The sequence below is a fragment of the Artemia sp. Qi Xiang Cuo genome, chromosome 12 (genome assembly GCF_049724085.1).
Source record: "Artemia sp. Qi Xiang Cuo chromosome 12, ASM4972408v1, whole genome shotgun sequence".
Classification (NCBI taxonomy): Eukaryota; Metazoa; Arthropoda; class Branchiopoda; order Anostraca; family Artemiidae; genus Artemia; species Artemia sp. Qi Xiang Cuo.
Genome location: NC_142805.1, coordinates 34,437,891 through 34,465,842, shown reverse-complemented (window position 1 = coordinate 34,465,842; position 27,952 = coordinate 34,437,891). Strand labels below are relative to the sequence as shown.

Below are 27,952 nucleotides of genomic sequence, written 5' to 3'. Positions count from 1 at the left end.
TGGCGTGGGAGTGGGCTGGTTACCCTCCAATCACTTTTGACTCTTAAAAATGGCACTAGAACTCTTAATTTCCAATCAAATGCACTGCCTATAATAAACATTACTATAGTAATGTATTATGCGAAAATACTTTTGTTTTCAGTATTTCACTATTTGTGAGTATTTCAGCCTGAAAGGATATGTTTTGCCACTGCAGATTGTCTCATAAACTAAAATTTCGTGCTTTACGAAAAATAAGGCCCTTTTCAAAGATTTGTAACGCTTTATTTGTTTCTTGTTCTTGCAAAACTGATTAGAATCAAAGGGGATAAAGATAAAAGGATATTGGGTTCTTCCATAGCTAGATTTTTCTTTCTTGAATAAAATCTTACTTTCTATTATTTACAAAGTTGCTCATTTTTAATGCGAAGTGATGAAATACAATCCTCTTTAAGACGTTATTCTAAGAATATATTAAATTTCAGAAGTAAGATTTGGCTGCTTAAATTCTGGTTTTAGTCACCAAGAGGGTAAAAGCGGTGGAATTGTCCTTGCGTTATGCATTCCAATCTTTGACTAAAAGATTAATTTTAAAAAATTAATTTTTTCCAAGGGAAATAAAGGGCGAAGTTGAAACTTAAAACGAACAAAAATTATTGCTTCACAGCCTATCTAACATATATCAATAAAACTAATGCTAATAAATCAACGGGTGATATTTCCCTATGTTTGTTGGATTACAGAAAACTAGTGCTTTACTGAAAACACAAAAGCCGAGTATAAGAACAATAATATTGCTTTAGGAGTCAAAAGTAAATGCGTTGCCTCACAACAACAAACTAGTCTAAAAAATGCTTCACAAAATACCCTCCTGGAACAAAAAATGCTTGACAAAATAACTTCCTGGAACATGCTTTAAAAAATGAGTGCATCACATTTACAAAAACAGCAAGATTATCCGAAAATGATCGTCCAAGCAGGAATCGAACGTAAGACAGTTTATTTCGAATTCGAACACTTTAAAAACAGAACCATGCCTCGACTAATGTGATTTGATATGTCAGTTCTTATACCTTAATTGCGTAGCTTATTAAGGGGGCTTGGAGGAGAAGCATACCAGAGGTGTTCTTTCAAAACTCCAGTTACGGTTTTTGGACAAAAATTATGACAATGAGGATTTCGTTTTATAGTTCCAAGCTTTTCTACCTAAGAAGTAACATCGAAATTATTGTTTTTAGTGCTATATCGTAGTTACGGATGGTAGAATTGATAAACATCACGCAGGTATGAGCAATAGCTTTCAAATGAGCCATTAGACGTCACTCTAACAAGTACCGGTAGCCCCAGCTTTTCCACTTGAGACATGGCACCAAAAGTGCTGTTTTGTGCTATTTGGCACTTACAGATGGCCAAACTGATTAAAGCACGTAGATACGATCAATAACTTTCAATTCAGCCATTAAAAATCTCTCTAAGAAGTTCTGGCAGCCAACTAGCCCCTAGCTTTTCCACTTGAGACGCTATCAATAGCGCCATTTTTAGTGTCATTTGGCATTTGTAGGTGGTGGAATTTATAGAAAAAACATAGATATGAGAAGTAGCTTTTATATGAGCTATAAAACATCTGTCTATGATTCTTTTGAATGAGCCATTAAGAATCTCTCTATGATGTTCTGGTAAACCACTAGCCCTGAAAAAAAAAACTGAAAAAAAGGGAGAAAGGTCAGTGCTGCCCATGCTACCCATGCAAAAAACTGATTTTCCTTGTTGTTCTAGGTTGGGGACTGCAATTTCCCTGAACGAGGTTTTTGACTAGGGGAGAAGTGGGTATGTTAGGAAAAGGGTACGTTGAGACATGTGTACTTCCAACAGAAAATATGGGATAAAAAAAATTTATCTAGGTGCGTCACGTTTGCCATCTATCGCTAAAATCATGGACGAAAAATAGTGGTTCTTAGATGAAATTTTTTTTTCAAAGTATTGAGGTGAGAAGTTTTTCTGGGTATTTTGAAAAAAAAAATCAGTGTGTGAGATTGTGAAGTAATTTAAGGTAAGCTAGTTGGGGAAAATCATTAGTTCAATTGGAATTGATCAATTTCTTGGCTTTCTGTTGGTATTTTCTTCAATTTGGCTACTCACCATCTACTGGTAGAGAAGCGAATTTTTTCTAGAACAGTGCCAATAGGGCACTAGTAGAATCCTAGGCTATACTTCTGGGGGTTTATGTTCCTTCCCATGCTATTCTGAGGGTTTATGTTCCTTCCTATGCTGTTCTGAGGGTTTATGTTCCTTCCTATGCTATTCTGGGGGTTTGTGTTCCTTCCTGTGCTATTCTGAGGGTTTATGTTCCTTCCTATGCTAATCTGAGGGTTTATGTTCCTTCCTATGCTATTCTGGGGTTTATATTCCTTCCTATGCTATTCTGGGCCTTTACGTTCCTTCTTATGGAATTATACACCTTTTCAAAGAGAGTGAATAAATAATGTGGTCAAACATATTTTGAGAGTATGGTCATAATTATATAACTTAAGCAGACAGGTTTTTTTGCTATTAATAAGAATTTCATAAGAATGTACGTCGTGAGTTCACGTACACAATTTTTTTTCTTAAAAAACTGGTATGGTATAAAGTAGTCAAACAGGTTTTGGGAGCATGCACGAAATTATGTAACTCAACCAGTGTTTTTCGAGTCAACATCCGTTTTTTTTCGTCCTTGAAATTACGTATAAAATGTTCATGCATTACAATTTAATTTTCATTTTGATTTAACATATCGTACATAGTACACTGAATTTTATTAACTTTGAAACAATGGATATTTCTATTTTCAACGTGAGTATAGTTTACTGAATTTCTTAATTTATTTCCAGATAAAAAGCATTTTACCAGTAAATTCAAATTTCAGGGGGACTTAGCCCCCTCCCCCCTCCAACAATACAAACCTTAAAATATGATGAGTATACTCGCTAGAAAACGCAAAGTATGCTATTTTTTCCATTATGTAAATAAAATCTCTCCTCCACTGCTTTGTTTACAAGTTTTAATTCACTAGAAATAGTTCTTTTCGTTCAAAAATGTCCTTTTCCCATCGTGCATTTAAAATGTGCTGTCTTTTCCGGCCTAAATAAAACCATCTGTGTTTATAATCCTGTTACCAAGAGGGGTGATTTCAAAACAACATTGGCATGCATCTTATTGGGATTAAGAAAACAAAAGGATGGAAATGTGCGATTCAAGACTCGTTGACAAAGATTTTGTTTTTTGGCCAAATTAGACGAGATAATCATTTTCAATTGTATTTGATGAAAGCAAATGGATTTCGCAGATGATTAAGAGGCTTTTATAAAAATATATGGCAGGGAAGGGGGGAGGGGGGGGGGCAATATATCAATTCTAACACGGTTTTTCTTTACTTGGTGCCCATTAAAAACTAAATTTTTGTGTTAAATAAGTAGTTCTTGTATCTTTTAAAAGAGCTTTACGGGGTTTGAGAGAGACTCGGTTGCCTGATTCCGTGTGGTTTTTCTTTACTTGGTACCCATTAAAAACTAAATTTTTGTGTTAAATAAGTAGTTCTTGTATCTTTTAAAAGAGCTTTACGGGGTTTGAGAGAGACTCGGTTACCTGATTCCGTGTGGTTTTTCTTTAATTGGTACCCATTAAAAACGAAATTTTTGTATTAAATAAGTAGTTCTTTTATCTTTTAAAAGAGCTTTACGGGGTTTGAGAGAGACTCGGTTACCTGATTCCGTGTGGTTGTTCTTTACTTGGTGTCCATTAAAAAAGAAATTTTTGTGTTAAATAATTAGTTCACTTATCTTTTAAAAGATATTGATGGGGTTTGAGAAACTCGGTTGCCTGATTCCGTGTGGTTAGAGGGGGATTTTTTGAGCAGAGTAATTTTTTTTTTTGTAAAAAGGAACTCATTTTTTCTATACTAAATTTTGTATAATTTTTAAGAAAGAATATTCGTACCATTATTCTCCCCCGGCAAAGAGAGCTAAGGCTAACGGCGTTACTCCAATACAACAAGTGGAGATAGGTGGTCCATTGGGAGCCACTCAAATCCATTCTAGACTGGCGCTGCCTGCCCAAAACCCACCAGTGCCAACCCCTATGCAGCCAGGTCGAAAGCTGAAAAGAGAATGGATGGTTGCTCACATGATGGTGAGCCCCGCTGCTCCAACCCCCAAGCCAGTGACATCGCAGCCGCCACCACATCTATCTCCCATCATGCTTTGCCAGGACCATACGGCACTCAACCTCAGCCTGAATTTGGAAATATGAGCATTTTTACGTTATTGCTGTTACAAATAGTAGATTTTTAAAACGAGTAGATTTGTAGGAAAAAATGAATCTGATCGCTATTCTTTATGGATGACTAGATTTGTAGGAAAAAAAAGAGTTAATTTTTTTTAATGAGTTATTAAGACAATTGTTGAGTTTTTTTTATTATTTTTTTTATAATTATTTACAATTATTGAATTATTGAGATTTTTTTTTACCATATTTTATTGCTATTAGTCAAATGTTGTGATGTGTGTGCGTGAACATGTGTGCGCATACGAGTGTTTGTGAGTGTGTGCGCATGTGTGTGTGCGTGTGTGTGTGTGTATGTGTGTGTGTGTGTGTGTGTGTGTCTGTGAGCGGTGCATGCGCTGCGTCTACTCGATAATTCATTGAGATAGTATAATGAATAGTGCAAATTCAATAACGACATAATGATTTTCACTATTTTGTTGTGTGTCTGTGTGTGTGTGTATGTGTGTGTGTGTGTATGTGTGTGTCTATATTTGTGTGTGTGTGTGTATGTGTGTGTGAGCGGTGCATGCGCCGCTTTTTTTTCTGTCTACCCAATAATTCATGGAGATAGTATAATGAATATTGCAAATTCAATAACAACGTAATTATTTTCACTATTTTATTGTGTGTTTGTGTGTGTATGTTACTAAAAAAATTTGTAACTCATTAAGCATTTGTTCAGTAAATACTGCTATAGGCAAAGAGTATTTAGTTTAAATAATTCTAGGAGGAATTGAGTTTTATGGGTGGTATGGAAAAAAAATGGTATGTGTTAAATATTCAGGTAAACCTACGACTAGAAATGAACATGATTTTTCAACTTTATGAAATAATGCTTATTTCATATAGAAAATAAAACCTTTTTTCTATAGATTAATGAAATAGCAGCGCCATTGGGCCCGGAAACACCAGCAATTACTTGAACAAATCTATTATCGCCAATGGAGTTTAGGGACGAACCTTCAGTAGTTATAGACAATATGGAATGTTATAGGGGTTTTTTTAATGCTATTTCTGGGGACTTGGCTTGCCTAGAAGATTTAATTTGTGATATTGAAATGACAAAAGATACGAAGTCGGCCGAAAGATATATGCATGAGTATTTAAGGGATGTTACTAGTGCATCTGAACCAGGTCCTCATAAAGATATCCCATCACAGGACAGTACAGGCGGGCTCGATCAATTGTCTCCAAACAGCTTGGAATATATACTAGCAGGTCTAGGGGACCTCATGCCATCTCCAACCATTGCAATTGAACGGACTTGGGATGGTGTTATTGACAACTCTATGTCACCCCCACCATTCCGCTTAATGATACAGAAACAAGAATGCAAATTGTTGGACCTAATTTTCCCGGGGACATTTTCGACGATGGTTTTATAATTAGTGAATCAGTTTCTGTGCAAATAGGTATAGGACATGAAAATAGTAGTATGTCCCCGGAACTACGTGAATTTTATTTTTTAGATTCTGCTCTAGGTCACTTAAAAACACATAGGGTAGATTTTAACCCCCCCGAGGAAAACGTGGTTGACGGGGGGGTCATTTTAACAGGTCCAGTGAATGTTCTCCATAGCCACCTCGACAGAATTCGAGCACTAATCGAGATTCAGATTCAGAAATGGGGGGGGGGGTCAAGGGGGGATTAAAGCATCAACAAATCAAAAAGTTTATTTACAATAGGGGACGTCTGGAGATATTTTTTATTTTAATTTTTCAACCGGCAATCAGACTTTTTACCCTGGTTTAAATGAATTTGAGGATAACTTTTTCAATTGTGTTAATAAATTAATTTCAACTTTGGACACATTTAACGAGAGGGGAAGTGGGTCCACAATTTTACACATTGAACACATGGATCTGAATCTCAGTAGATTTAAAAAAAACTTTTATTTTAAGGGGAGGGCGGGGTAACAAAATAAAATGCAATCCAGATTTGTTGGGTACCAAAGGGGTTCAGAGTTTTGATTTTGACACGGGGCTGCAATGCTTTAAATATGCATTTTTAGCAGCAGCCCATAAAACATTAAAAAAGATTAAACAATAAAAAATCTTGACCGACTTGCTCGTAACGGTGGAGACAATTTCCCTAAAGATAATTTTGATTGTTTAGAGGGGAAGTATCCGGTGTCCTTGAAAGAAATAACCATATTCGAAAAAGCAAATGTAAATCTCGGGTTGGGGGTGGTTGTTCTCCAGTATGACACAGAATTTGTAAATGGGGGAAAGAAAACGAATAAACAAGAAGTTTTATATTCAGTTAGGACACCGATGGTAGATAATGTTAAAAATTGGGTTTAGGTTATTTACGAGCCCCCCAAAGATGTAAATTCCTATGGTCATTTTTTCCCCGTTACGGCAATAAGTCGACTCTTATCCCAAGGTGTGAAGAAGGGGGATCATCACTATTGCCACTTGTGCCTTTCCCCATTTAGATCTGAACAAACATTCTCGGATCACATGAGACATTGCAAAATTCATGGCAATCAAAGAATTGAAATGCCGGCAGAAGGCAAAGATACTTTACAATTTAAAAATTTCCAAAATTCCCTGCTACAAGTTGATAAAGTATCTTTAGACTGTGAATTAAGACTGGTGGAGGTATCAGACCCATCAAGGCCAAATATAGTCAAGGAACACAAACTAGTTGCATTTTCCTATGCGCATGCCCGTCGCGATTACAATAATAAAATGCAGTCGGAAGAGTTTTTTTGTGCTATGGATTAGGAGGGTAGGAGGGAAAAATTATTCATGTCCTTAATAAAAACATAACACGGTGCAATTTAACGATTGCGTCACGCCAATTATCCATTCACATTATCAGATAAAGAGCAACAGGCACTAGAAAAGGGGTCAATTTTTTGGGTTTGTAGGGGTGTTCTTGCCCCAAAAGACGCGGTCCAGGACCACAATCACCTTATTGACCCCAATTCAACGGGAAAAAGTTACTTTCGGGGGTGGGCTCACAATTCATGTTATTTATAAATCTAACAGCAACTTTTTCTTCCGGTTTTTATACATTATCCTAACTGCGATTTGAAGTATGTGCTACCAGCAGTGGCAGATATTCTAAGAAATGGAACGGTGTATGATTCATGGGGGATAGAGAGCTTTTCCTACAATATCTTTCCTAAATCATTGGAAAAGTTGCTTGTTTTGGAATTTATTTGGAAATTTGTGGAAGACGACGTTGAGTACACGAATAAAATTCACTTTTTAGATTCCTACAGTTTTTTCCCTAAATTATTGAGCGAATTAATTCAAGTGCAGAAAAACGATGACGGCTGCAACGCTTTCCCCCTTCTCAAGTAACAATTTCCAAATGATTTATATGATTTGTTGACGGTCAGGGGCATCTATCCTTATGATTATTACTGTTCCATGTCGAGATTTGCCGAGGAAACTGTTCCTTCGATTGAATCGTTTTACGACAGTCTACACGATCGTAGGCGCGCCCCCGATGAAAACAGTTTTGCTAAAAAGGTTTGGGCAAAGGGAAGGTGTAAAAACGGGTTTGACTACTGCAAGCTGTATTTGTCGAGTGATGTGTTAGCTTTGTTAGACATTATGTGTAAAAATACGGACAAAATCTATGGGGAATTTAATCTTGATTTGGGGTATTATTTTTCATCTCCTCATCTGGTGATGGACCTCATCCTAAGAATTAGTGGGGGGAAAATTGGGCTAATCACTGGCATCGATCAGCATCTGTTCATTGAAAGGTCAATGAGGGGTGGATAGGTTTTTCACGGAGATCGTATCTTGGAAACTGATCCAACAGGAGAGAAGACGGGGACAAAATCGGATGCAGTTTTCCTTGATATGAATTCTTTACCCTTCGGCCATGTCCCATTATGTGCTACCTTGCGGTGACTATAAATGGTTCAATGACCCTCAAGCTCCCCATTTCCCCAACATTGACAGTTTTGAGGAGAATGGTCCGATTGGATGGTTTTTTGAAATTGATGGGGAGATACCAGTCGAGCTTCACGATTCAGTAAAGGATTTTATTTTCCCGTGCATCAATAGACCTGTGACTAGGGACCCTTTGAGCCCCCGCAATAGGCGTTTAGTCGAGGTGGACGGATTGCATTGGTCACCTTCAAAGCAAAAACTTATTGCTGACCTTCTGCCGAAAAAAAAAATATTGTTGTACATCATGTGACTTTAAAATGGATGTGCAACAACGGTTTCAACGTCACAAAGGTACACAGAGCCCTCTAGTTTAGCCAAAAACCCTATCTGAAAACGTTTGTAGACACTTTTGTCAAAAAACGTTCTGAAGCACAAACGCAAGCCAAAAAAGAAATGTTTAAACTCATTTTGAAATCGGCTTTTGGTAAACTGTGTGCGAGTGTTCGCAATAGAAATCGTTTTGACGTCGTGACCGATCCCAAACAATATGCTCCAATTATTGCCGATCCAAACTGCATTTCTTTTATAATCATTGGCCCGGAAGTGGTACTAATGAATAGGAAAAAAGACGCATTGTTTTGAATAAAAATATTAGTGAAGGTAGTGTTGTTTAGCAGATACCAATCAAAATACATTCGTACTTATACTACAATATTGCTAGTGTACACAGGGAAAGGAGAAGGGGCTAGTAGAGATCATATATTTTGACGAAGATTATCTACTGTTGAGACTTAAAACCCTAAACCACATGGATGATTTGGCGCACGGTGAATTTATCAGCTCACGGATGGACTTCTCCAATTAAAATGGGCTTTGCCCAGAGCTAGTGAAACGTCGGGTGCCAAATCAGCTTTTACCTCTTAAACCTGACAAAGGAAGCAGCATGATGTCTAGTAGTGTGTTTGTAGGTCGGAAGGTATATTTTATACTGAAATACCACGAAAAAATTAACGTACTATGCAAAGAGGTGTATGTACATACTGTAGATGATACTTTTAACATGAACATTTTTAGGAACTGTATTGTTCAAAATACAATTCCACGAGCCAAATTGCTGGCAATTCGTTCCCTCAACTACAGGAACTTTACTGTAAATGTAGAAAAAATTGCCATGAGTACCATTTCCGACAAGGTCAATGTTTGTCGAGACGGTGTGACTACCCTCCCCCTTGGGCACTATTTAACTTCAGACCGGGCCGAATGTGCTATCCATAGGGAAAGTCTCGGTTTGAATAAAGTCCAATAAATTTTTTCCCAAAACCTTGGGGGGGGGGGGACCTCGCGGCCTTTTGGGGGGGGGGCGGCTGCCAGCGGGGAGCGCACCGCCACTACCAAAGTTATCTGTTTTTACTTAGAGCAGATTTTTTATTTGTAAATATACATGTTACATTGAAAAAAAAAGTGATATTATTTTAAGTGCTTTTTCTAGTGCATTTTTTTTTATAAATAAATTGAAAAGGTGAATTTTTCTTTGTTTTCTATGAAGTGCTGTTTTTGATGAATGACATGTGATTCTTTACTGATTTTTTGCTCTTGAATGGAGTAGTAGTAGTAGTAGTAGTAGTAGTAGTAGGGAAATTATTTATTCATTATACAACTATAGTCTACAATTAGTTGTTCAAGTGAGCTATTGAAGGGGACATGTATCAATTTAAAACACCATTCAGATCGTTTCTGTGTGGACCGTCAATGTCGGGCAAAACAACACTCTTAACTAAAATAATTAAAAATTGTGATAAAATGTTTGTGAAAAAGCCGAAAAAAATCTACTATTGTTACAGTATTTGGCAGGACTCAAACGGTAATATAAAAGCAATTGACACGGCGGGATTGTCGCAGATACAATTCATAGAGGGATTGGATATGTTCAACATTATTAAACCAAGCTCATGGCTGATTCTTGACCATCTGACTAAATCTATTGAACAATGGTCCCAGGAAATGCTGTAATTATTCACCGTTCGCTCTCATCATGAACAGATTTCCGTTACTCTGGTTCTACACAATCTCTTTCATCAGAGCAAATGTATGCGAACAGTTGCATTGAACTGCACCTACTATAAAATCTACAGAGTTGTTCGCGATTCTAGCTTGCTAATAACTCTCAATAAACAAATCTATCCAGGCGCCCCTAAATTTCTGCTCTCAGCATACAATCAAGCAACTAATAAACCCCATGGCTATATCCTAATAGATCTTAGTCAAAATATACCCGAGGATCTGCGTGTAGTCACAGATATTTTCGACAATGAAATTACAGTATATCTCCCCGTGAACAGTAAAAAGACCTATTAATCACTATCAAGATACTGAAGAACATAGATGGAAATAGACATTTGTTTTCATTTTTAACCAGTTAAAAACATCGCTTAGGATAGCCATATTCAAACATTTTATTGGCAACGATTTCATTAATTTAATATCTGAACTTTTTATAAATTTTACCGACGGTAATGTTCAACTTCAAGAAATAGTTAAGCAACGGGAAAATTAACATCGTTCCGTTGTACGTGCTTTGGCCTCTAAAGAGAAAGTAAATAATTTTGAAAAGAAATGGCTTCTTCAAGTGGGTAGTAGCCTTTTCACACTTTTACTACCGATAATTGCAGGACTTGTAAACAGTTTTCTCTAGAGAATGGCAAAACCCTATAAATTGACTCCAATAGAACTCGCTCTCTCACCCGTGGAACACTTTGAGAACAATCTGAATAAATTCACTGACAATGAGGATATTGAGGATGATAAGAAATTGCTTTTACTTCAAGATGCACTTCACTGAGGGGACAAACATAAGCCCTTTCGTTTGAAGCCCGCTGTTGGTATTGATCACCAATGAGAATCAGCACCACCGTTTTCTGCTGCTGGGCCACTTCAGAAGAAGGTGTTATGAGAATCAATTGTATTGAAAACCGGATAACAATGGCGTCACACAGATCGTGAAACAATAGCGCGACTCCCTGTCTATCCTTTGAACAGGGGTCAAGATCACATTAAAGTTTATAACGCTGGAGCGAGGGTAGACATTCCGGGAAAGTGCTATAATCTCCATTATTGAATCTATGCCATGGTTACAAATCGTAAAGGACTATTATCATTTGACTCTGATCTATACAACTTTCTAAATACATTAAACTTCCCCAAAAGACTTATTAGCAATAGACAAATTCTAAAAAAAATTAAATGAACATGTACCATCAACATCAACAACAACAACACCATTAAAATATGAAGAGGAAGAAGAAGAAGATTTTAAATCAATCTTGGAAAATACTAGCACGACTAGTGGAAACTTGACAATGGTTGCGACGAAAAAGTGAAAACATATCATTTCACCAACAACAACTAGTATACAAAAGGGTAGCGGACGCTACATAACGTGTTTACGCTCAAATTGGTTGAAGTTCTGAAAGATGTTTATGAAAATATTGGTGAAGAGGTGAGCTTAAGTCCACTCACCACTCTTTCCACGATCATCGGTGTTCACACTAAAAGAGTGCAAGACTATATACAAAGAGAATGAAGTCACACCTTGCTGATAAATAACATACTTTGTGCTAATACATATCGAAAAACAAAAGCCTTTTCCCAATGAATATAATGCAAGTAGATCTCCTAACTCTAGATGAGATTCAAAGACGTCCCAATACACCGTACAAGTACATTCTACTTATAATCAGTGTTTTTAGTCGCTATGCCTTTGCAATTCCATTGCGAACAAAGAGATGCGTTGAAGTTGCTCAGGCCATTGAAAGTATTTTCGAACAGGATTCATATAAGAAATTCAAACAGATCGTGGTAGTGAATTTGATAATCCCCATGTTGCAAAAGTACTAGTGAAATATAGTACACTGCTCTATCATAGTCATAGTCCAATAAAGGCTGCTTTGGCCGAACGATTGATAAGAACTATTCGACTTTTAATTTCAAGATATTGTACATTGAAAAATACACCGGCTTTTATTCATGATTTAGATAAAATCATGTTGATTTATAATCAACGACCTCATCGATCATTGTCCAACTCAACCCCAACGGAAGTTCATCATTCTGATCATGATACAATTGACACCTTTCTTAAACAGTATTCCAATGAAAAGATTTTCAAGAAGAAAAATAAATTCAATGGTGGTGATACTGTTCGAATTAATAGAACAACTAATGTTTTTGAAAAGGGGAATTACTTGAGGTCCACCGAATTTTTTAAAGTGGCAAAAATCCTAGACACTAAACCCATAACTTATCGTTTGTGCGATACCAAAGATGAAGAGATTCTCGGTGGATTTTATGACTATGAATTACAAAATGTTAAAAATATTAGTGAAATCTACCAAATTGAAAAGATATTAAAGACACTTACTGACTGGCGCAAAAAATAGTTACTTGTTTGGTGGTTAGGATACAACTCTGATCTTGATTCTCGGATCGGTGATGAAGATATTGACAATGCCCAGTGATTTATATTTAACATTCATGTCCAGCGTTACTACTCCTCTCTTCAACGAATTTAATAGGACAAGTGATTTTTGGAAGAACCTCTCCCCCGCCATCAAATTTGACGGTTCGTATGAAGTTTCTCTTGTTAATTGTATTTTCAAAAATAACTATGAAATTTTGAGAAAGAATCATTTGTAGGATATAAAGGTTATACCATTTGATTGGACACTCCTCGTCAACTATGAATGGGTTGAATCACTTAGATTTAGCGAATATCCACATGCCAAATTGAAATATATTGAATATGATAATATGACAGATTTGTGTCGTACACTCAATAGAAAAATCTCATATCGTAGGAATTGTAAATTCCATTTTAATTATTCATTGGAACACGATAGGATATAAATTACCTCACCTGATGTCACTTAAATAATTGTTCTAAATGATAATATGAGAGACGTTCTTGGTCTTAAGCAGAATACGATCAATGGGAAAAATGCTGTCGTAATTTACGGGATGAATCAAGTTATTTTTGCTGATTATCCACCTTGTTTCGCCTCGGACTCTTGCATATTTCTCTATGCATCCTTTGTGGAAACATCGAGAGTCGGTAATTCAAATGTCCCCCTCCTATGTGTTCTTCAACGAAAAACAACTCATGAACTTGTTCATCACTATAATATAAAGCATCTTCAGTATGTTCCTGTAAACACTTCGTATTTGGAACTCTGTCAGTTAACACTAAGAAGTGAATTGGGTGATCCTCTAGCAATAATAAAAGGCTTAGCAGTGATTACATGTCATTTTTGACCCATTGTCGGCGACAGCACAATCACCTAAAATGAACAATAGAAGAATTCCCTTTGTCTGTCGCGATATCGATTGATAGGTTGATGCACTGAGTCCACATCAAATAGGCAATGGATTAGAGTATTACAAGGGACGTACTACAATGTCTGGCTTTGGTCTTGGTACCTGGTTTGCTACGCTATTTCGTTTTTCACTACCCCTTGCCAGAAAATATCTTGTGCCTGCTGCATCAAATTTTGCAGCCTCCACACTACAGGACTGGGGGTCGGGCAAGAATTTCAAGGAGAGTGCTAAGGAAAATATTAGATCTTCAGCAAGAGCCGTTGGTGAGCAATTAAAATCTCGACAAAATGGGGAGGGATTGAAAAAGATGCATGTACGTCATTCACTCATCAGTCTCCACCCAGGCGGGAAGCGAAGGACATCAACAAGGACTTTGAGGAATAAAACAAGGAAGACCAATAAGCAGAAGAAGAGGAAGAAGAAAAAGATTGTTAGATAAAAGAAGGATTTCTTCTCTTAAGATGACCTATCTCCCCCACAAGGAATCATATCCATCAATTAGTTCCTCATTGAATCTATTGAATGCTGAAAATGTTGATGTCAGTGTCAAGTATGGCTACTATGAACAATTTCATCCCCAACCAACCCCTCTCGGAAAATATACACTTTCAAATATTTTCCAATGAAGACTATTTCATTGATCCGCCGTCAACATTTATCGATTTAAATCTTGCGGTGAAGAAAAAGTCAGATAATACAACTCCAAATGTTGCCGTCGGTCTCTCCTACAAAAACTGTATTCTACACAACCTATTCAAACAAATTAATGTATTCATTAATTAAACATTGGTGAGCACTAGAAATAATTTATCAAACTAAGCAAGCTACATACAATTTATGATGATGACATCAAAGGCATACAAGGAGTTTAGAGGGCAATCATTGGGATATGAATGTCGATCATGTGTTAATACTGATCGCGATGTGACTAAAGCGTTGACCCAAGAGAACTATCGAGGTGGAAAATGCGGTCATGGGGCGTGCAATATATCTCAGTTGTTACCCCCCAATATCTTTCTTGACATAAAGTTATAGATGGTCTCATTAATAGTCATTCTAGACAAATACTCGCAGTAGCACCCGATGCCAATGTCATTATCAAAGCAGCAATTCTCCAATGGCACACCGGCCATTGGCAAAAACAATAAACTTCTTGTTATCCATACAACAACAACTCTAAGTGAAATCGCCACCGGTTCTTGTAGCTGTAGCGAATCATTAATCATGAAGGAAAAGGTCTTATCGAAATCGACTTCAATCTGTGTGAAGACTATCAATGCCGTTGGATCTGGAACTGACTCCCCCCATGATTTTAATTTTTTCGCTCTATCTAGCCTTCTATGGAAAGTAAATGGTATTCCACTGTACACTCTATCATTTGACAAAAAATCCTATAGAACTCTGTACGAGTTGACCATGCAATCCCTAGATCATGACTCGCAATTATTTGAAAATGGAATAACCGATTCAATGTTTTCAAAAAATCATGGGGTAATTTTTTTGGACTCGTCGGGGACTCAGGATATGAGCATAGTACGAACAGGGAATGTACGTTTAGAGTTTACATTTGCCGATGCTTTGACTGAGAGTATCACGCTAATATCACTGAGTCAATTTGAAACCTATTGGGAAATCACACCCGACGGCAGTGTTCTACTAGACCTAGCACCATGAACACAAACCAATTAATCAACGTATTTAGTATGGATCCATACATGTCCCAGTACAAGTCCTATTGCATACCTTCGGACTTCATTGAAAAAATTCCTAGTGTTAACAATACCCTAATCATTGTTAATAGTAGTCCATCGACTTTGAAGACCGGCCATTGGCTATGCATATTTCAAACAGTTAAGAATATGTAATTTTTTGATCCTCCTGGCATATCGTAGAAATTCTATACGCAATACATCAGCAACTTTATTGAAAGCAGTGGAAAAACAATGATTCAAAATAAACGAAGAGTACAGAATTTACTGACTCTGACATGTGGATTTCATGAACTACTCTTTTTCATGTTCAAATGTCGTGGCTATAACTAAAAGCAGTTTCTCGGCATCTATGCTGACTTACCTCGATTTAACAACTTTCTAATGCAAAATATACTTACAAGCGTATTTAATATTGATTTTAGTGCCCTACGAATAAAATGTTCTACAAATGTATGTGAAATTGTTTATTAATAAGTGATAAAAATTTATATACATGATAAAACGACTTTTCTACTCTTTAGATTTCATCTTCTACTAGGTATAGGTATTTGTCGACAACAACTAGTGCAGGTAGATTATCTTAACTGACAGCGTCCTGATCCTGATGTACTGCAATTTCAGGCTCACATTTTCTACAGTAGAGTGTAACTTCACTCTTGTCATATCTCTTTGTATAGTCAATGATACTATTCTCATTCATTCTATAGAATTCACATGTTTCAATTTGCTTATTTGAAGCAATTTCACAAGCAGTGTCCTCAAGTGTCGAATCATATTCCGTCACAGCCAAATAAAAATCAGTGGGCTTATAATCATAACACCCATTGTCTTCACAACGATGACGTACAAACCATATTCTTTTGTTGTTCCAACAGTTGAATCGCTGACCTGGTTCCTCCTCCCAGAACAATCTAAAACCACGACGATACCAATCTCGTAGCAATAAACTAAAATCACGGTTAAGATTCTTTCCAATCATACCTGGATATGTATTCTCCCACTGATTACATTTATAGTAATGGCAATTGGAGCATAGGTGTCCTCTAGGATGAGAGTCACACACCTTTTCAAGACAGGAATTACAATTTTTAATTTGTACAGCATATCCTCTATGCAATTTACACGGGTTGCATAATTTACACTTTTGATCATACTCGTCGATCATTGTGCAATTCTCACTTGATGACCAACTACCCAGTGTGTACATGCACAGAGGGACATGCATAAAACATTTTTTTTCATGTGTTTTCAGTCTCACTGCCACATTAAAACCGAGCTACCAGCAGCGAAAAGTTGTCTGGGGTAGAGATAGAGAGGAGTAAATCATCCTTGAACGCCATCTTTGTCATGAAAAAAAGTCCTGAATTTCTAAACTAATGTTTAAAAGCATATCCACAATATCATTTTGCCGTGTCGTGATCAATATATTAATAAATTGTGTAAATGCATTTGGACCACGACGTAGAAGCTTCATACAATAGTCTAATGATGAAGAGTCAGTTTTCATTATATCGACAAGCATTCCCCGAGAAAATATCTTCCTTTTGAATAGACAGCTCTAGAAAATCGTAATATATAATCAAATGTTTGTCCATAAGCAATATTTTCCTCATTATTCGCTATTTCTCAAATCTATCCATTTTTTTTTTTTTTTTTTTTAGTCCTAACAATATAACAACCAACTTCAGACTAACCAGAATTTCTTTTTATAATCTAAAAAATAAACGCTAGTATAATATAGAAAGAAAAATACCTTTTATTTAGAAAAAATTTTATTTAACTTAATAACAATAATAATATTCGCTGATGCATTTTGTTCTCATCAATTTATTTCGATAGGACATCTAATGCTTCCCGAAGTTTATTTATATGGGGAATATTCACTTTTTCAGCCAAACATAGCTGCTCCTCCTGTTTAAATTTGCTTAATGATATCACGTATTTGGCATACATATTGTCCCATGCAAGACATAGTCTACAGCCTCCGGTTATTTCCACAGCCACACTGGGTACTCGTATATCGTTGCTGCTGCTGCCGGCTCCATCATTAATCTCCAATAATGTAAATGCACCACTCATTTTTTCTCTACTAATATGATCTCAAATAAACTATTCTCTCTGAATTCAATTCTCTTACTAATATGAATTGTAAAGAAAACCATTCCTTTTATTCAAATCCTATCACCAATCAAGTTATTATATATGGAGTAACCTCCGCTCTCTGATTGGCCAATAGCATAGGAAGGAACATAAACCCTTAGAATAGCATAGGAAGGAACGTAAAGGCCCAGGATAGCACAGGAAGGAACGTAAAGGCCCAGAATAGCATAGGAAGGAACATAAACCCCCAGAATAGCATAGGAAGGAACATAAACCCTCAGAATAGCATAGGAAGGAACATAAACCCTCAGAATAGCATTGGAAGGAACATAAACCCTCAGAATAGCATAGGAAGGAACATAAACCCTCAGATAATTTCGGAGACCACACTGCCTTTCCATTACGATAAATAAAAGTTCAAATAGGGATAAAATCCTTTTAATAGACAGTGATGATGATAACAGTGATAGAAATTCACAAAAATACCAGATATTTCGGTCACATATACAGTGACTAGTAAAACTTCAGGTCATCAGTTTTACTACTGATGACGGTCACTGTATATGTGACCGAAATATCTGGTATTTTTGTGAATTTCTATCACTGTTATCATCATCACTGTCTATTAAAAGGATTTTATCCCTATTTGAACTTTTATTTATAAACCCTCAGAATAGCATGGGAAGGAACATAAACCCCCAGAAGTATAACCTAGGACTCTACTGGTACTCTGGGACATTTGGTTCAGGGTACCTGGAACACATTGTTTCCCAGGGTACCCAAATGCTTACAAGCAGCTAGTAATCCTTAAGGAGTAGGAAGAGGGAAGCTAAATATATTTAGGAACTTAAGGAGGGCGATAGACCCATTAGCTCTATGGATGATGTCTTTAACATAGACATCCCACTAAAATTTTAAGGAATTGTGACACCATGTAGTTTAAATGAGAACACAGAAATTTCAGGAGGAATAGGATTAACAAAATAGGGCGAGGATTTGAGGAAAAAAAACAGCATTATAAAAGCCTCTTCTCTTTCATTGGGGAACACTACCTTCGAAGATGGGAGTTGCCTCTTCTGGAAGTTAACAAAATAACCATCACCTAGTTCCTCTAGGACCTCATCAGTATAAAAGTTTGAACTCTTCTTGCCTTTGTACTCCACCAAAACGAAATCACCAGGTTTCACCTGGATCTCACCCTAGGGGAGAAGTGACTGAGTATGAAATAAGTCAGTTGCTTGGAGATTCCTTCCCAAAAGTCTTCACTCCCGCAAACATTGTCAATGGGTTTTCAAAGTATTTTCCATTTCGTCTCTGATGTCTGGCAAGAGAGTGATTTTCTCCCAAAGCTGCAAACTACAAGTAGAGCACCTCCTCCTACTCCAGAGGAACAGTCGATTGCATGTAAGAATGATTTGCCAGAGACTGATGGAGTAATGGGTGACTTGCCTTGCCAATTTCAAAATTTATCCAGGTCCTTGTTTGTTCAACCAGAAGATATAGCTCCACTACAAAAGAGAGAAGCTGCAAATTGAAGGGAGGCAGAAGACCTGTTCAGTCAAAGGTACTTACATCTACACTGGTGAAAGATGCTATTCATGCTGCAGAAACTGAAAGGAGACAGAAAAAAGAAAGGAAAGAGTCAAAATTGAAAGAGAAAAAGCATTGTGCAAGAAGCCAAAACACCGCTCAAAAGAAAGGCATGACCAGAAATAATACTTAACCTCAGTGACAAAAGTGAAGAGGAGCAGGATGTTGTATGCGACAATAACTTGGAAGACTCTTTTGGATCTGAAGACCTAAGGGTTGCTATGGAGCAAAACAAAAACAGATGCGTTAAAACCAGGTGATTTTATTTTGGTGGAGTACAAATGTAAGAAGGGTTCAAAACTTCATACTGGTGAGGTCCTAGATTAACTAGGTGATGGTTACTTCGTCAACTTCCTGAAAAGGCAACTCCCATCTTGGAAGCTTATGTTCCTTAGTGAAAGAGAAAAGGTCTTTGTGGATACTGGAGAGGTCAAATTGCGTCTTTCAGTTCCTAGTCTCGATGGTGGGACTGAATGCGTTTCAAAGATGATTATTTTCAGACTGATCTACCTACATAAGCGGTTGAATGAGAGAAACATGCCAAACTATGTTGCTTTGTGACTTGAAAATGAAAAGTTTCTTCATGTTTTGTATTTTTCTTAATAACTGGAAACAAATTTGTATTCACAACTACGTCCCAGGGTATCATGCAACTGTCCCATTGTACCCAGCTCATGGGTACTATGGAACAAAATCAGTGCATTTAGAAAACGAACGGGCTCAACTTCTGCTATAAACTTTAAAAATGAAAAAAATATATTATAATGGCAAATGATTAGGCTACTAAGAGCTTGTTGATAGTAAAATCGAGTCACAAATGCCTGAGATATACATCTTGAACCTGAACATGTCCCAGGGTACCCACTTCTCCCCTACACTGATTGCAATGGTACACATTTCATTTTGATCTGACCCCCTTTTTGAGGTGTTTCGGGTGTTTTTCGAAATCGCCATAAATTTCTTTTCGAAATAAACTTTATTTTTAAAATGAACCGAAATAATAGTTCTAGGTAGTTTTTTTCTAAACACATTTTTTAAATTTTGGATACTATGGGTTAATATTCGCTCTTTACCAGGTTGCAGCTACCCCTTCAACCATGATGAATAGAAACACCGCATTGATGAATTTACAGAATTACGCTAAGGAGTTTATCTTACAGATCGAATGGTTCAAGATTAGTCAACAAAAATCTTTCAAGCTTTGTTCTTGTTAAGTTTGAAAGTATTACACGGATGAATCTTACAAAATTTTCATGTCCAATAATTCAATGTGACATGCTTTTTGAAGTCATAACAAATGGATGGAAGCGGACAATACTGAAAGCTGAAAAAAACAAAATTAACCTGGGATGCATGTGGTACAATTTTGAAAAGATTGGCATATTTTCGTAGTCCAATATAAATGTTACACTATGGAAGAATAAATAATGATGATTTTTTTATAGGTTTTTAGGTAATCAGCTTCCTAAACTAACGAAGCTTGTTGACAAAAAAAAATAAAAATTTGTTTTGGTTTTTTCCCCTTAGTACTTATATGTTTTTGTTTTGTCGAGACCTATTTTCCTCTGATCTTACTGGTAATGACTTTGTTTAGAATGGTGTAGGACCAAAAAAAAAGCAATATATTTTATATTTTTTTCGAAAAAAAAAGATTAGAAAAGGCTTCATTAATTCCTTTCTTAGTTGGTTTAATGAGGTTCATAAGGATTTTAAGCCTTAGGATGCTAATTTACAAATTCAGGTGAGCCGATTTTTCATTGCTTTAACCACTGTATAATAAGATAATTAGAAGAGACCTAGCCATTATTACTTTTCTTATTATTAAGTATACGAAGATAAGAATATGCCTTTACTCGCTTTTCGAACCAATAGCTATTCTAAAGCTTTACGCGGTATTCATCAATGCAAAATTTGAATAAGTAGTAGATCTGTATTCTACATTATTTTAGTTGCGTTGTTAACTTTATTTCCCCCATTCCCTAAACACGAAGAACGCTTAATAGTATTTTTCGTCAAGTGAGACATGCCACTACACAAATTAAGACGGGCTTTACTTTTTCTTTATCCACTATAAGCCAAAGAGCCTGTAGAACGGCAAAAAAGAAAAAAAAGAACTCTTTTGTGAGAACCTAAGAAACCATATTTACTCTCTTCCCCCAAGACAAAATTCTAAGTCTTCTTATCCCTCCTCCTAATAAAAATAACAAATAATTCATTTTGAAGTTAATTCCCTAGCCCTGTAATAAAAAAGGGCATTCTTACTAAGCTACGTATAAAGTTCTTCACCTGTTTATGAAAGCTATTGACTGTATATAATCTCTATATGCAATACTAGCTTGCTTTCAGGCTTCAAACAACTTACAATCCCTTTCTTTATTTGAAACCAGCTGACGCAGTTTAATACCTTTCAAGAATTATACACAATTCAAGTAATAGCACAAGATTGTGTCATGTTTTCCAGAGTAGGATTTTGTTTGATGATACAGAAAATTACCAATTACCATGGTTGCAGCGATTGCTACAACCTAGTAAAGAAAGTAGCACACCTAGTACTAGCCACAAATATAAAACAAGAATTGTATCTAATTTAACAGAGGATGCGAGAGATTGGTTCTTATTGCCTCATTACCTAACAAATAGAAGAAAATGCCAATCACCTGTTCATATTTTGAACATGGTTTTTTTTTTAAATTTTACATAGTTTCCTCAGCAAAGAACTTGATTTTAAAACAATGATTGACTAAAAATATTGTTTTTCTAGTATGATAACATTTTTCTTGAAGAAAAGGATTTCAAAAAGGGTTCAAAACTAAAACCCCCTAAGCGCCTGCTCTGAAATGGAAATTTACTGTTTTGACGCTGACAGAGATGATAATGACTTCCAAGAAAATATAGAGGTTTATGATATAACAATACACCCAAATCACCTGAGATCAATTGAAAACAAACAAAAAAATCTACGGAGGTTCTATATTAAAATATAATTTCAGTTTTAAAAAAGAGTTTGACATAAGACACTCTTGAGAAATCGCTTTTACTATTCTTTTTTTGCCATGTTTCATGACATGTGTTTAAAGGTCGCAGTTTCCGAAAACCACTCTATTATTGCCTTGACGAGGACGCGATTGAAGGGAAGATAGAGACGTGAGAATGATTTTTCAGAGAAATCTCACGCTAAACATTCTTTGAACTATTACCAAAAAAAAACGACGAAAAAATTTTATTCTGTAAAAAGAGACTTTAATCCTTTTCCGAAAATAATATAAAAAAAAGGTATAGGAGCCCAATCCATTGCTAAAGAAAAAAAAATAGAAAGACGAAAATACCTCTTGAGCTCTATAGAGTGCAGAAACACAATTTAAGCTTTCAAATCAAGCTTTCAAGCTTTTAATTCTGCCCCACTATCGTGGCTTGATCGATGAGATGATAATAATAATGACAATAATATCCTAAAAAACAAATGAACCAACTAGCTCATAAAAACATTTCAGATGACTTTGAATCATGAGTAAAGATTGTCTCCGCCACAAAGGGGAAAACATTATTAGCTCAATAGATCATTGGTTTTGGCAGGTTTTCTAAGATTATTGTCCGTGATATCCCTCTAGATTTCCTATTACTTTCCTAACTGCGTTTGTATATGATTGATTACTTACAGGTTCCTGCCATATACACTAGACCAAACATCATTAACTGCAGTTTAAGGGTGTGGTTCCGTGAAATTGGATTTGCCCTCGCTTATGGAGCACTTTTGCTAAAAACCTGGAGGTAAGCGAAATTTGTGTGTCCTAGACCTATTGCTAATTGTTGATCTCATAACGTTTTACATGTTTCTTATATCTAATCAGCGGTTAGTGTACTGGACTTAAAATCCTGAGAACAGGAGTTCGAGTGCTGATGTCACTGGTTATTTGGTTTGGAACAGGGGTCAATGGTTTGGTTTGGAACGTGGGTCAAGGAGTCTGTAAGCTCAGCCAGAGTCGACCCAGCTCGAAATTAATATCGGGAAAAAACACGGGAAGTGTCAAATGATTTGCCCTCCACCGCGCATTGCATTGCCGGCTGAAGGCGACGAACCAGGAGATCAGTACCTGCGTAAAGCCGACTATTGGTCAGCATTTGAATTTATTTATTATTATTTTTTTGCTAATACTCAATTGACAATCCCTGAATGTTTTGTATTGAGTGGACTGATTATCTGTTGGTAGGATAAGAGCATAATTGACTTCGATTTATTTCATTGAAATCAAATGATGGAGTGACAATTATTAATCCTCCTAATAGCGAATTGAATGACAATTCAAACTTTGCATGCTCTTGGATATTATTGTCGAAGCAAACTAAGGTCATAAAAAAAAAAAAAATATATCTCACCATCCCTTCCTGAGGAATCTATTATTGCTATTATATATCCTGACTGCGTTTCCCGTAGCTTCCAAATAACTCGTGACGACCAGTGAGTAAAATTAAACTATACTAGATTCAAAAGTTTGGCATATCAATCAGTTGCCAAATAATTTAAAAAACAAAGGGAAAAGAGTTCACATTAAAGATAGTGCGCAATTTTATACAAGAAACCGGGAATACGGGAAAAATGAGAAAAAAAGATGCCTTCGATCCAGAATATCGTAGTTCAAGCAAAACGGACTTCATTCCCACAAATAAGTAATAAAATATATTTATGAATATCTGTACTTATATTTATAATTTTATAACTTATGTATCTACAGCTATATATTCATAAACTATTTTTATAGTGTCAGTTATTTAACAATAAGCAAAACAGGTTTTTAGCCTCATAACCCCAAAAACCAAAAATTGTAATTTGATACAATTAGAAATTATTTATTATCCGGGTTGCAGCGGTAGCTAGCAACCTATTAAGAGACGATCACGTCCAATGTCAAGAAATATAAAAACCCGTAGTTCCTAAAAAAGGAGTCAGATCAAAACAAAAAGTAAACCGTTAGAACCGCCTTGTCTGCAACCCCTGTATAGGAAAGTTTCTGTTATTTGGCTTGAAAAGCAAGGGAAATATATTGGCTTGAAAATCAAGAAAAGTGGCAGCTACTACAAGATTCTGCCTAAACGGCATATTTTTTTTTCTTCTTCTTCTTTTTCACAGATAGATTGGCACTGAAACATCGTAGAGAGTTGTTCAATAGCTCATTTTAAAGGAAATCAATTGGGTTAAAAATCTTGTGTAGTTAAAATAAATTATTTCTAAACGAGAATAAATTTTTCCACTAAAAACTGCATTTTTGATGTCTTTTCATACTGCAGTCTTTTCAAAGATGTTTTATTTTTGTACATAAATCATAATCGTATACCAGCGGTAAGATTTGAACCCACGCCTCCGAAGAGACTGGTGGCTAACACCAGTGCCTTGGACCACTTGGCTACGCTGCCTCTCATAACTATATATGTGAATCCGGGTTGCAGCGGTAGCTAGCAACCTAGTAAGAGACGATCACGTCCAATGTTAAGAAATATAAAAACCCATAGTTCCTAACAAATGAGTCAGATCAAAACAAAAAGTACACCATTAGAACCGCCTTGTCCGAAACCCCTGTATAGGAAACTTTCTGTCCCTTGGCTTGAACAGCAAGGGAAATATATTGGCTTGAAAATCAAGAAAATTGACTTTAACCACGTTATTCTCCCCAAACGGGATATTTTTTTCTTTTTTTTTCTTTTTCTTTTCCACAGATAGCTTGGCACTGGAACATCGTAGAGGGTTGTTCAATAGCTCATTTTAAAGGAAATTAATTGGGTTAAAAATCTATAGTAACTAAAATAAATTATTTCTAAAAGAGAATAAATTTTTCCACCAAAAACTGCATTTTTGATGTCTTTTCACACTGCAGTCTTTCAAACATAATCGTATACCAGCGGTAAGATTTGAACCCATGCCTCCGAAGAGACTGGTGGCTAACACCAGTGTCTTGGACCACTCGGCCAGGCTACCTCTCATAAATAAATATATATGTGAATTTGGGTTGCAGCAGTAGCTAGCAACCTAGTAAGAGACGATCAGTCCCATGCTAAGAAATATAACAAAAGTCCTAAAAATAGAGTAAGATCAAAACAAAAGTACATCATTAGAACTACCTTGTCTGAAACCCTACTAGATAAATAATGAATGTCGTAGCTTTATATTAGAGCTATGAAGTGAATAGAAAAACACGAAATTATATTGTTGTTTCTGATGACGTCATGAAATAATATCATTGCGCCTTGACGTCAATAAAATCATTACGCCGTGACGTCATAATTACTACTTAAGAACGACACAGATGTAAATTCTCTCATTCTTGATTAGAATAATGGTTAGATCGAAGCAAGCTATACGCAATTTGAAAAAACAGTACTACACAAACAACAGAGATAGTATCTTGAAAAGAGAAAAGCAAAGGTATTCAACCGACCAGGCGCATCGAGAAGTAAAAATTGAGAGAGCAAAACAAAGGTATTCAACCGACCAGGCGTATCGAGAAGTAATAATTGAGAGAGCAAAACAAAGGTATTCAACCGACAAGGCGCATCGAGAAGTAAAAATTGAGAGAGCAAAACAAAGGTATTCAACCGACCAGGCGTATCGAGAAGTAATAATTGAGAGAGCAAAATAAAGGTATTCAACCGACCAGGCGTATCGAGAAGTAATAATTGAGAGAGCAAAACGAAACAGCAAGATGTGTTATCACAATGATGAAGATTATAGACATGCAAAAATTGAGACAGCCAAACAAAAGATCAAGGAGCGTTACTGGGGTGACAAAATCTATAATGAAAAAATTAAATTCTCTGCGAGGTTGTACCGAAGAACGCATAAGGACAAAGCGAAAAATTACATTCAGAAATACAAGAAGATGGCAAAAATGCAGGCTGATCTTTGTAAATTGAGAAACATTTTACGCATGTTTTATCGGGATCACAAAAAGTATTCAAAATTACAGATTAAAGTTCTCTTTGAAAGAGCGGATGCTGTTGAAAAGTCGGCTAGAAATCCCTTGGCAAAGCTTCATAGTAATATCCAAAAGAAATATTGTCAGTTTAACGAAAAGCTTCCAAGGTATGGATTGGCAACTGCGGAACAGTTTATAGATGCAATGGAAAATGTTCGACAACACAGTGAATATACGGAGGTGTACTTCTTAGAAAATTCGTATATTAATTTTGGAAGGAGCAATTGCAGTTTATGTAGCAGCAATAAAAATATATATACAAGCATGCCTATCAACAGCGAAGGAAAAGCAATGTTTTTCAATTATGGCGAAAACGAGCCTGTTAGGGTTATTAGTAAATGTGTTTGTAAGACTAATGATTTAGAACAAATTCCTGGAACACCGACTCAAGAAAAAAGCATTTCTAACTGTGTTTTAAACAGTTCGTTTAGTTCTACTGAATATTTGGCAAAAAATTCTCTGTGTAGCAGAACAAACTGTCCTGAAAAGTACGAGACAACTATTGAAAAATGCTCTAAAACTAGATCTGACAAGGAAATTATGATGGCTGAAGTCACCTATAACAATCTGAGTAAACATTCAAAACCAAAAATTGGGCAGCAGGTTACTTGGCAATGTCACCCTGATATCTGCAAGCTCTATCCGACGGATATTGAATTATGTCAAATTCTTTTTGATATCCTTGAAAATAATATAGCATTAAAATTTTCAACTGACAAAGTGGTTAATTTCTACCTTGGCGGCTTGGATTATTGTGAAATCAATTACAGGGACACAAGAAAGCATGGGCATTCGTTATACTGTAGCCCAAATGAGGGATGTCAGAGCTATTTGCGTTCTCTAAGGGCACTAGCTCTACATTTTCCTGTCTTGAACTGTTTCATTAATAGCGTATATAAGGCAGTATCAAAATGTAAGATTATACAACTTATTAATCTACTAAAAGTCGAGGGCTCGTACAAGGAACTAAGTCATTACATAGAATTACAGTAAAAAACTAACTTCCAGCCTATAGTAACTAAAAGAAGATTATAATTATCCGGGTTGCAGCGGTAGCTAGCAACCTAGTAAGAGACGATCACCTCCAATGTTAAGAAATATAAAACCCCCAAACTCCTAAAAAAAGAGTCAGATCAAAACAAAAAGTACACCATTAGAACCGCCTTGTCCGAAACCCCTATAAAGGAAACTTACCGCACTTTGGCTTGAATAACAAAGAAAATATATTGGCTTGAAAATCAAGAAAATTGACTTTAACCGCGTTATCTCCACAAACGGAATATTTTTTTCTTTCCGCTTGATCTTTCTCCTCAGCTAGCTGGGCACTGGAAAATCATAGAGAGCTGTATAAGAGCTCATTTTTAAGAAAATTGCTACATTTAGTGCCTTTTGAAATTAAAAATAAAATACTTTTTAAAGTAGAATCAATTTTGTCAAAAAAATTGCATTTTTGATGTATTTTCATACTGCAGTCTTTTCAAAGATATTTGAATTTTGAAGCAATCAAACAGTTCATGGTAATGAACTCTATAGTAATAATAGCTACTTGTCTCAATAGTAACCGAAACTCCTGGAACCAAAATTTTCTTTTTTGGCTTAATACAATAAGGAACGAACTCTAGCCTATACTATCTTGCATGGGCAGCTTAGCTACAGCATAAGCTTGTACATTTATATTTAATTATAATAAAGAACGAATATTTTACCGATTATCTACTAATAACCATATATGACGTAATAAGTGACATGACGTAATATCTAAAACCTATTGTGTACTAATAACCATATATGACTTAATGAGCGACGAGACGTAAAAATTGAAAAAAATAATTATTATTTTATTTTCGTTTTTAGTTCAGAATCGCTAAAGTTATAAACTGCAAAAATATTTATGGTGTCTGAACAATAGTTTTAATCTTTTAATTTAGACTACAAAAATACCTGAAAATTTAAAAATTAGTTTAATTTTTGGTTAGGTTATTGATACGTGACTTAAACATTCAACTAATGGTTACATAATGGTTTCAATCAAGCAAGCTACACGCAAGTTAAAAAAACAGTACTACCAAAAAAACAG

At 35.9% G+C, this 27,952-nt stretch overlaps 1 protein-coding gene across 1 annotated transcript in view; it reads left to right on the top strand.

The window, feature by feature from the left end:
• The window catches only part of LOC148946053 (uncharacterized), a 349,628-nt gene extending 326,946 nt beyond the window's left edge, over positions 1-22,682 (top strand). Inside the window, exon 8 of the mRNA XM_089097871.1 lies at positions 22,569-22,682. Coding sequence (XP_088953997.1) covers positions 22,569-22,682 — 114 coding nt within the window. The remainder of the gene's footprint in view (positions 1-22,568) is intronic.
• The last annotated feature ends 5,270 nt before the right edge of the window (positions 22,683-27,952 follow it).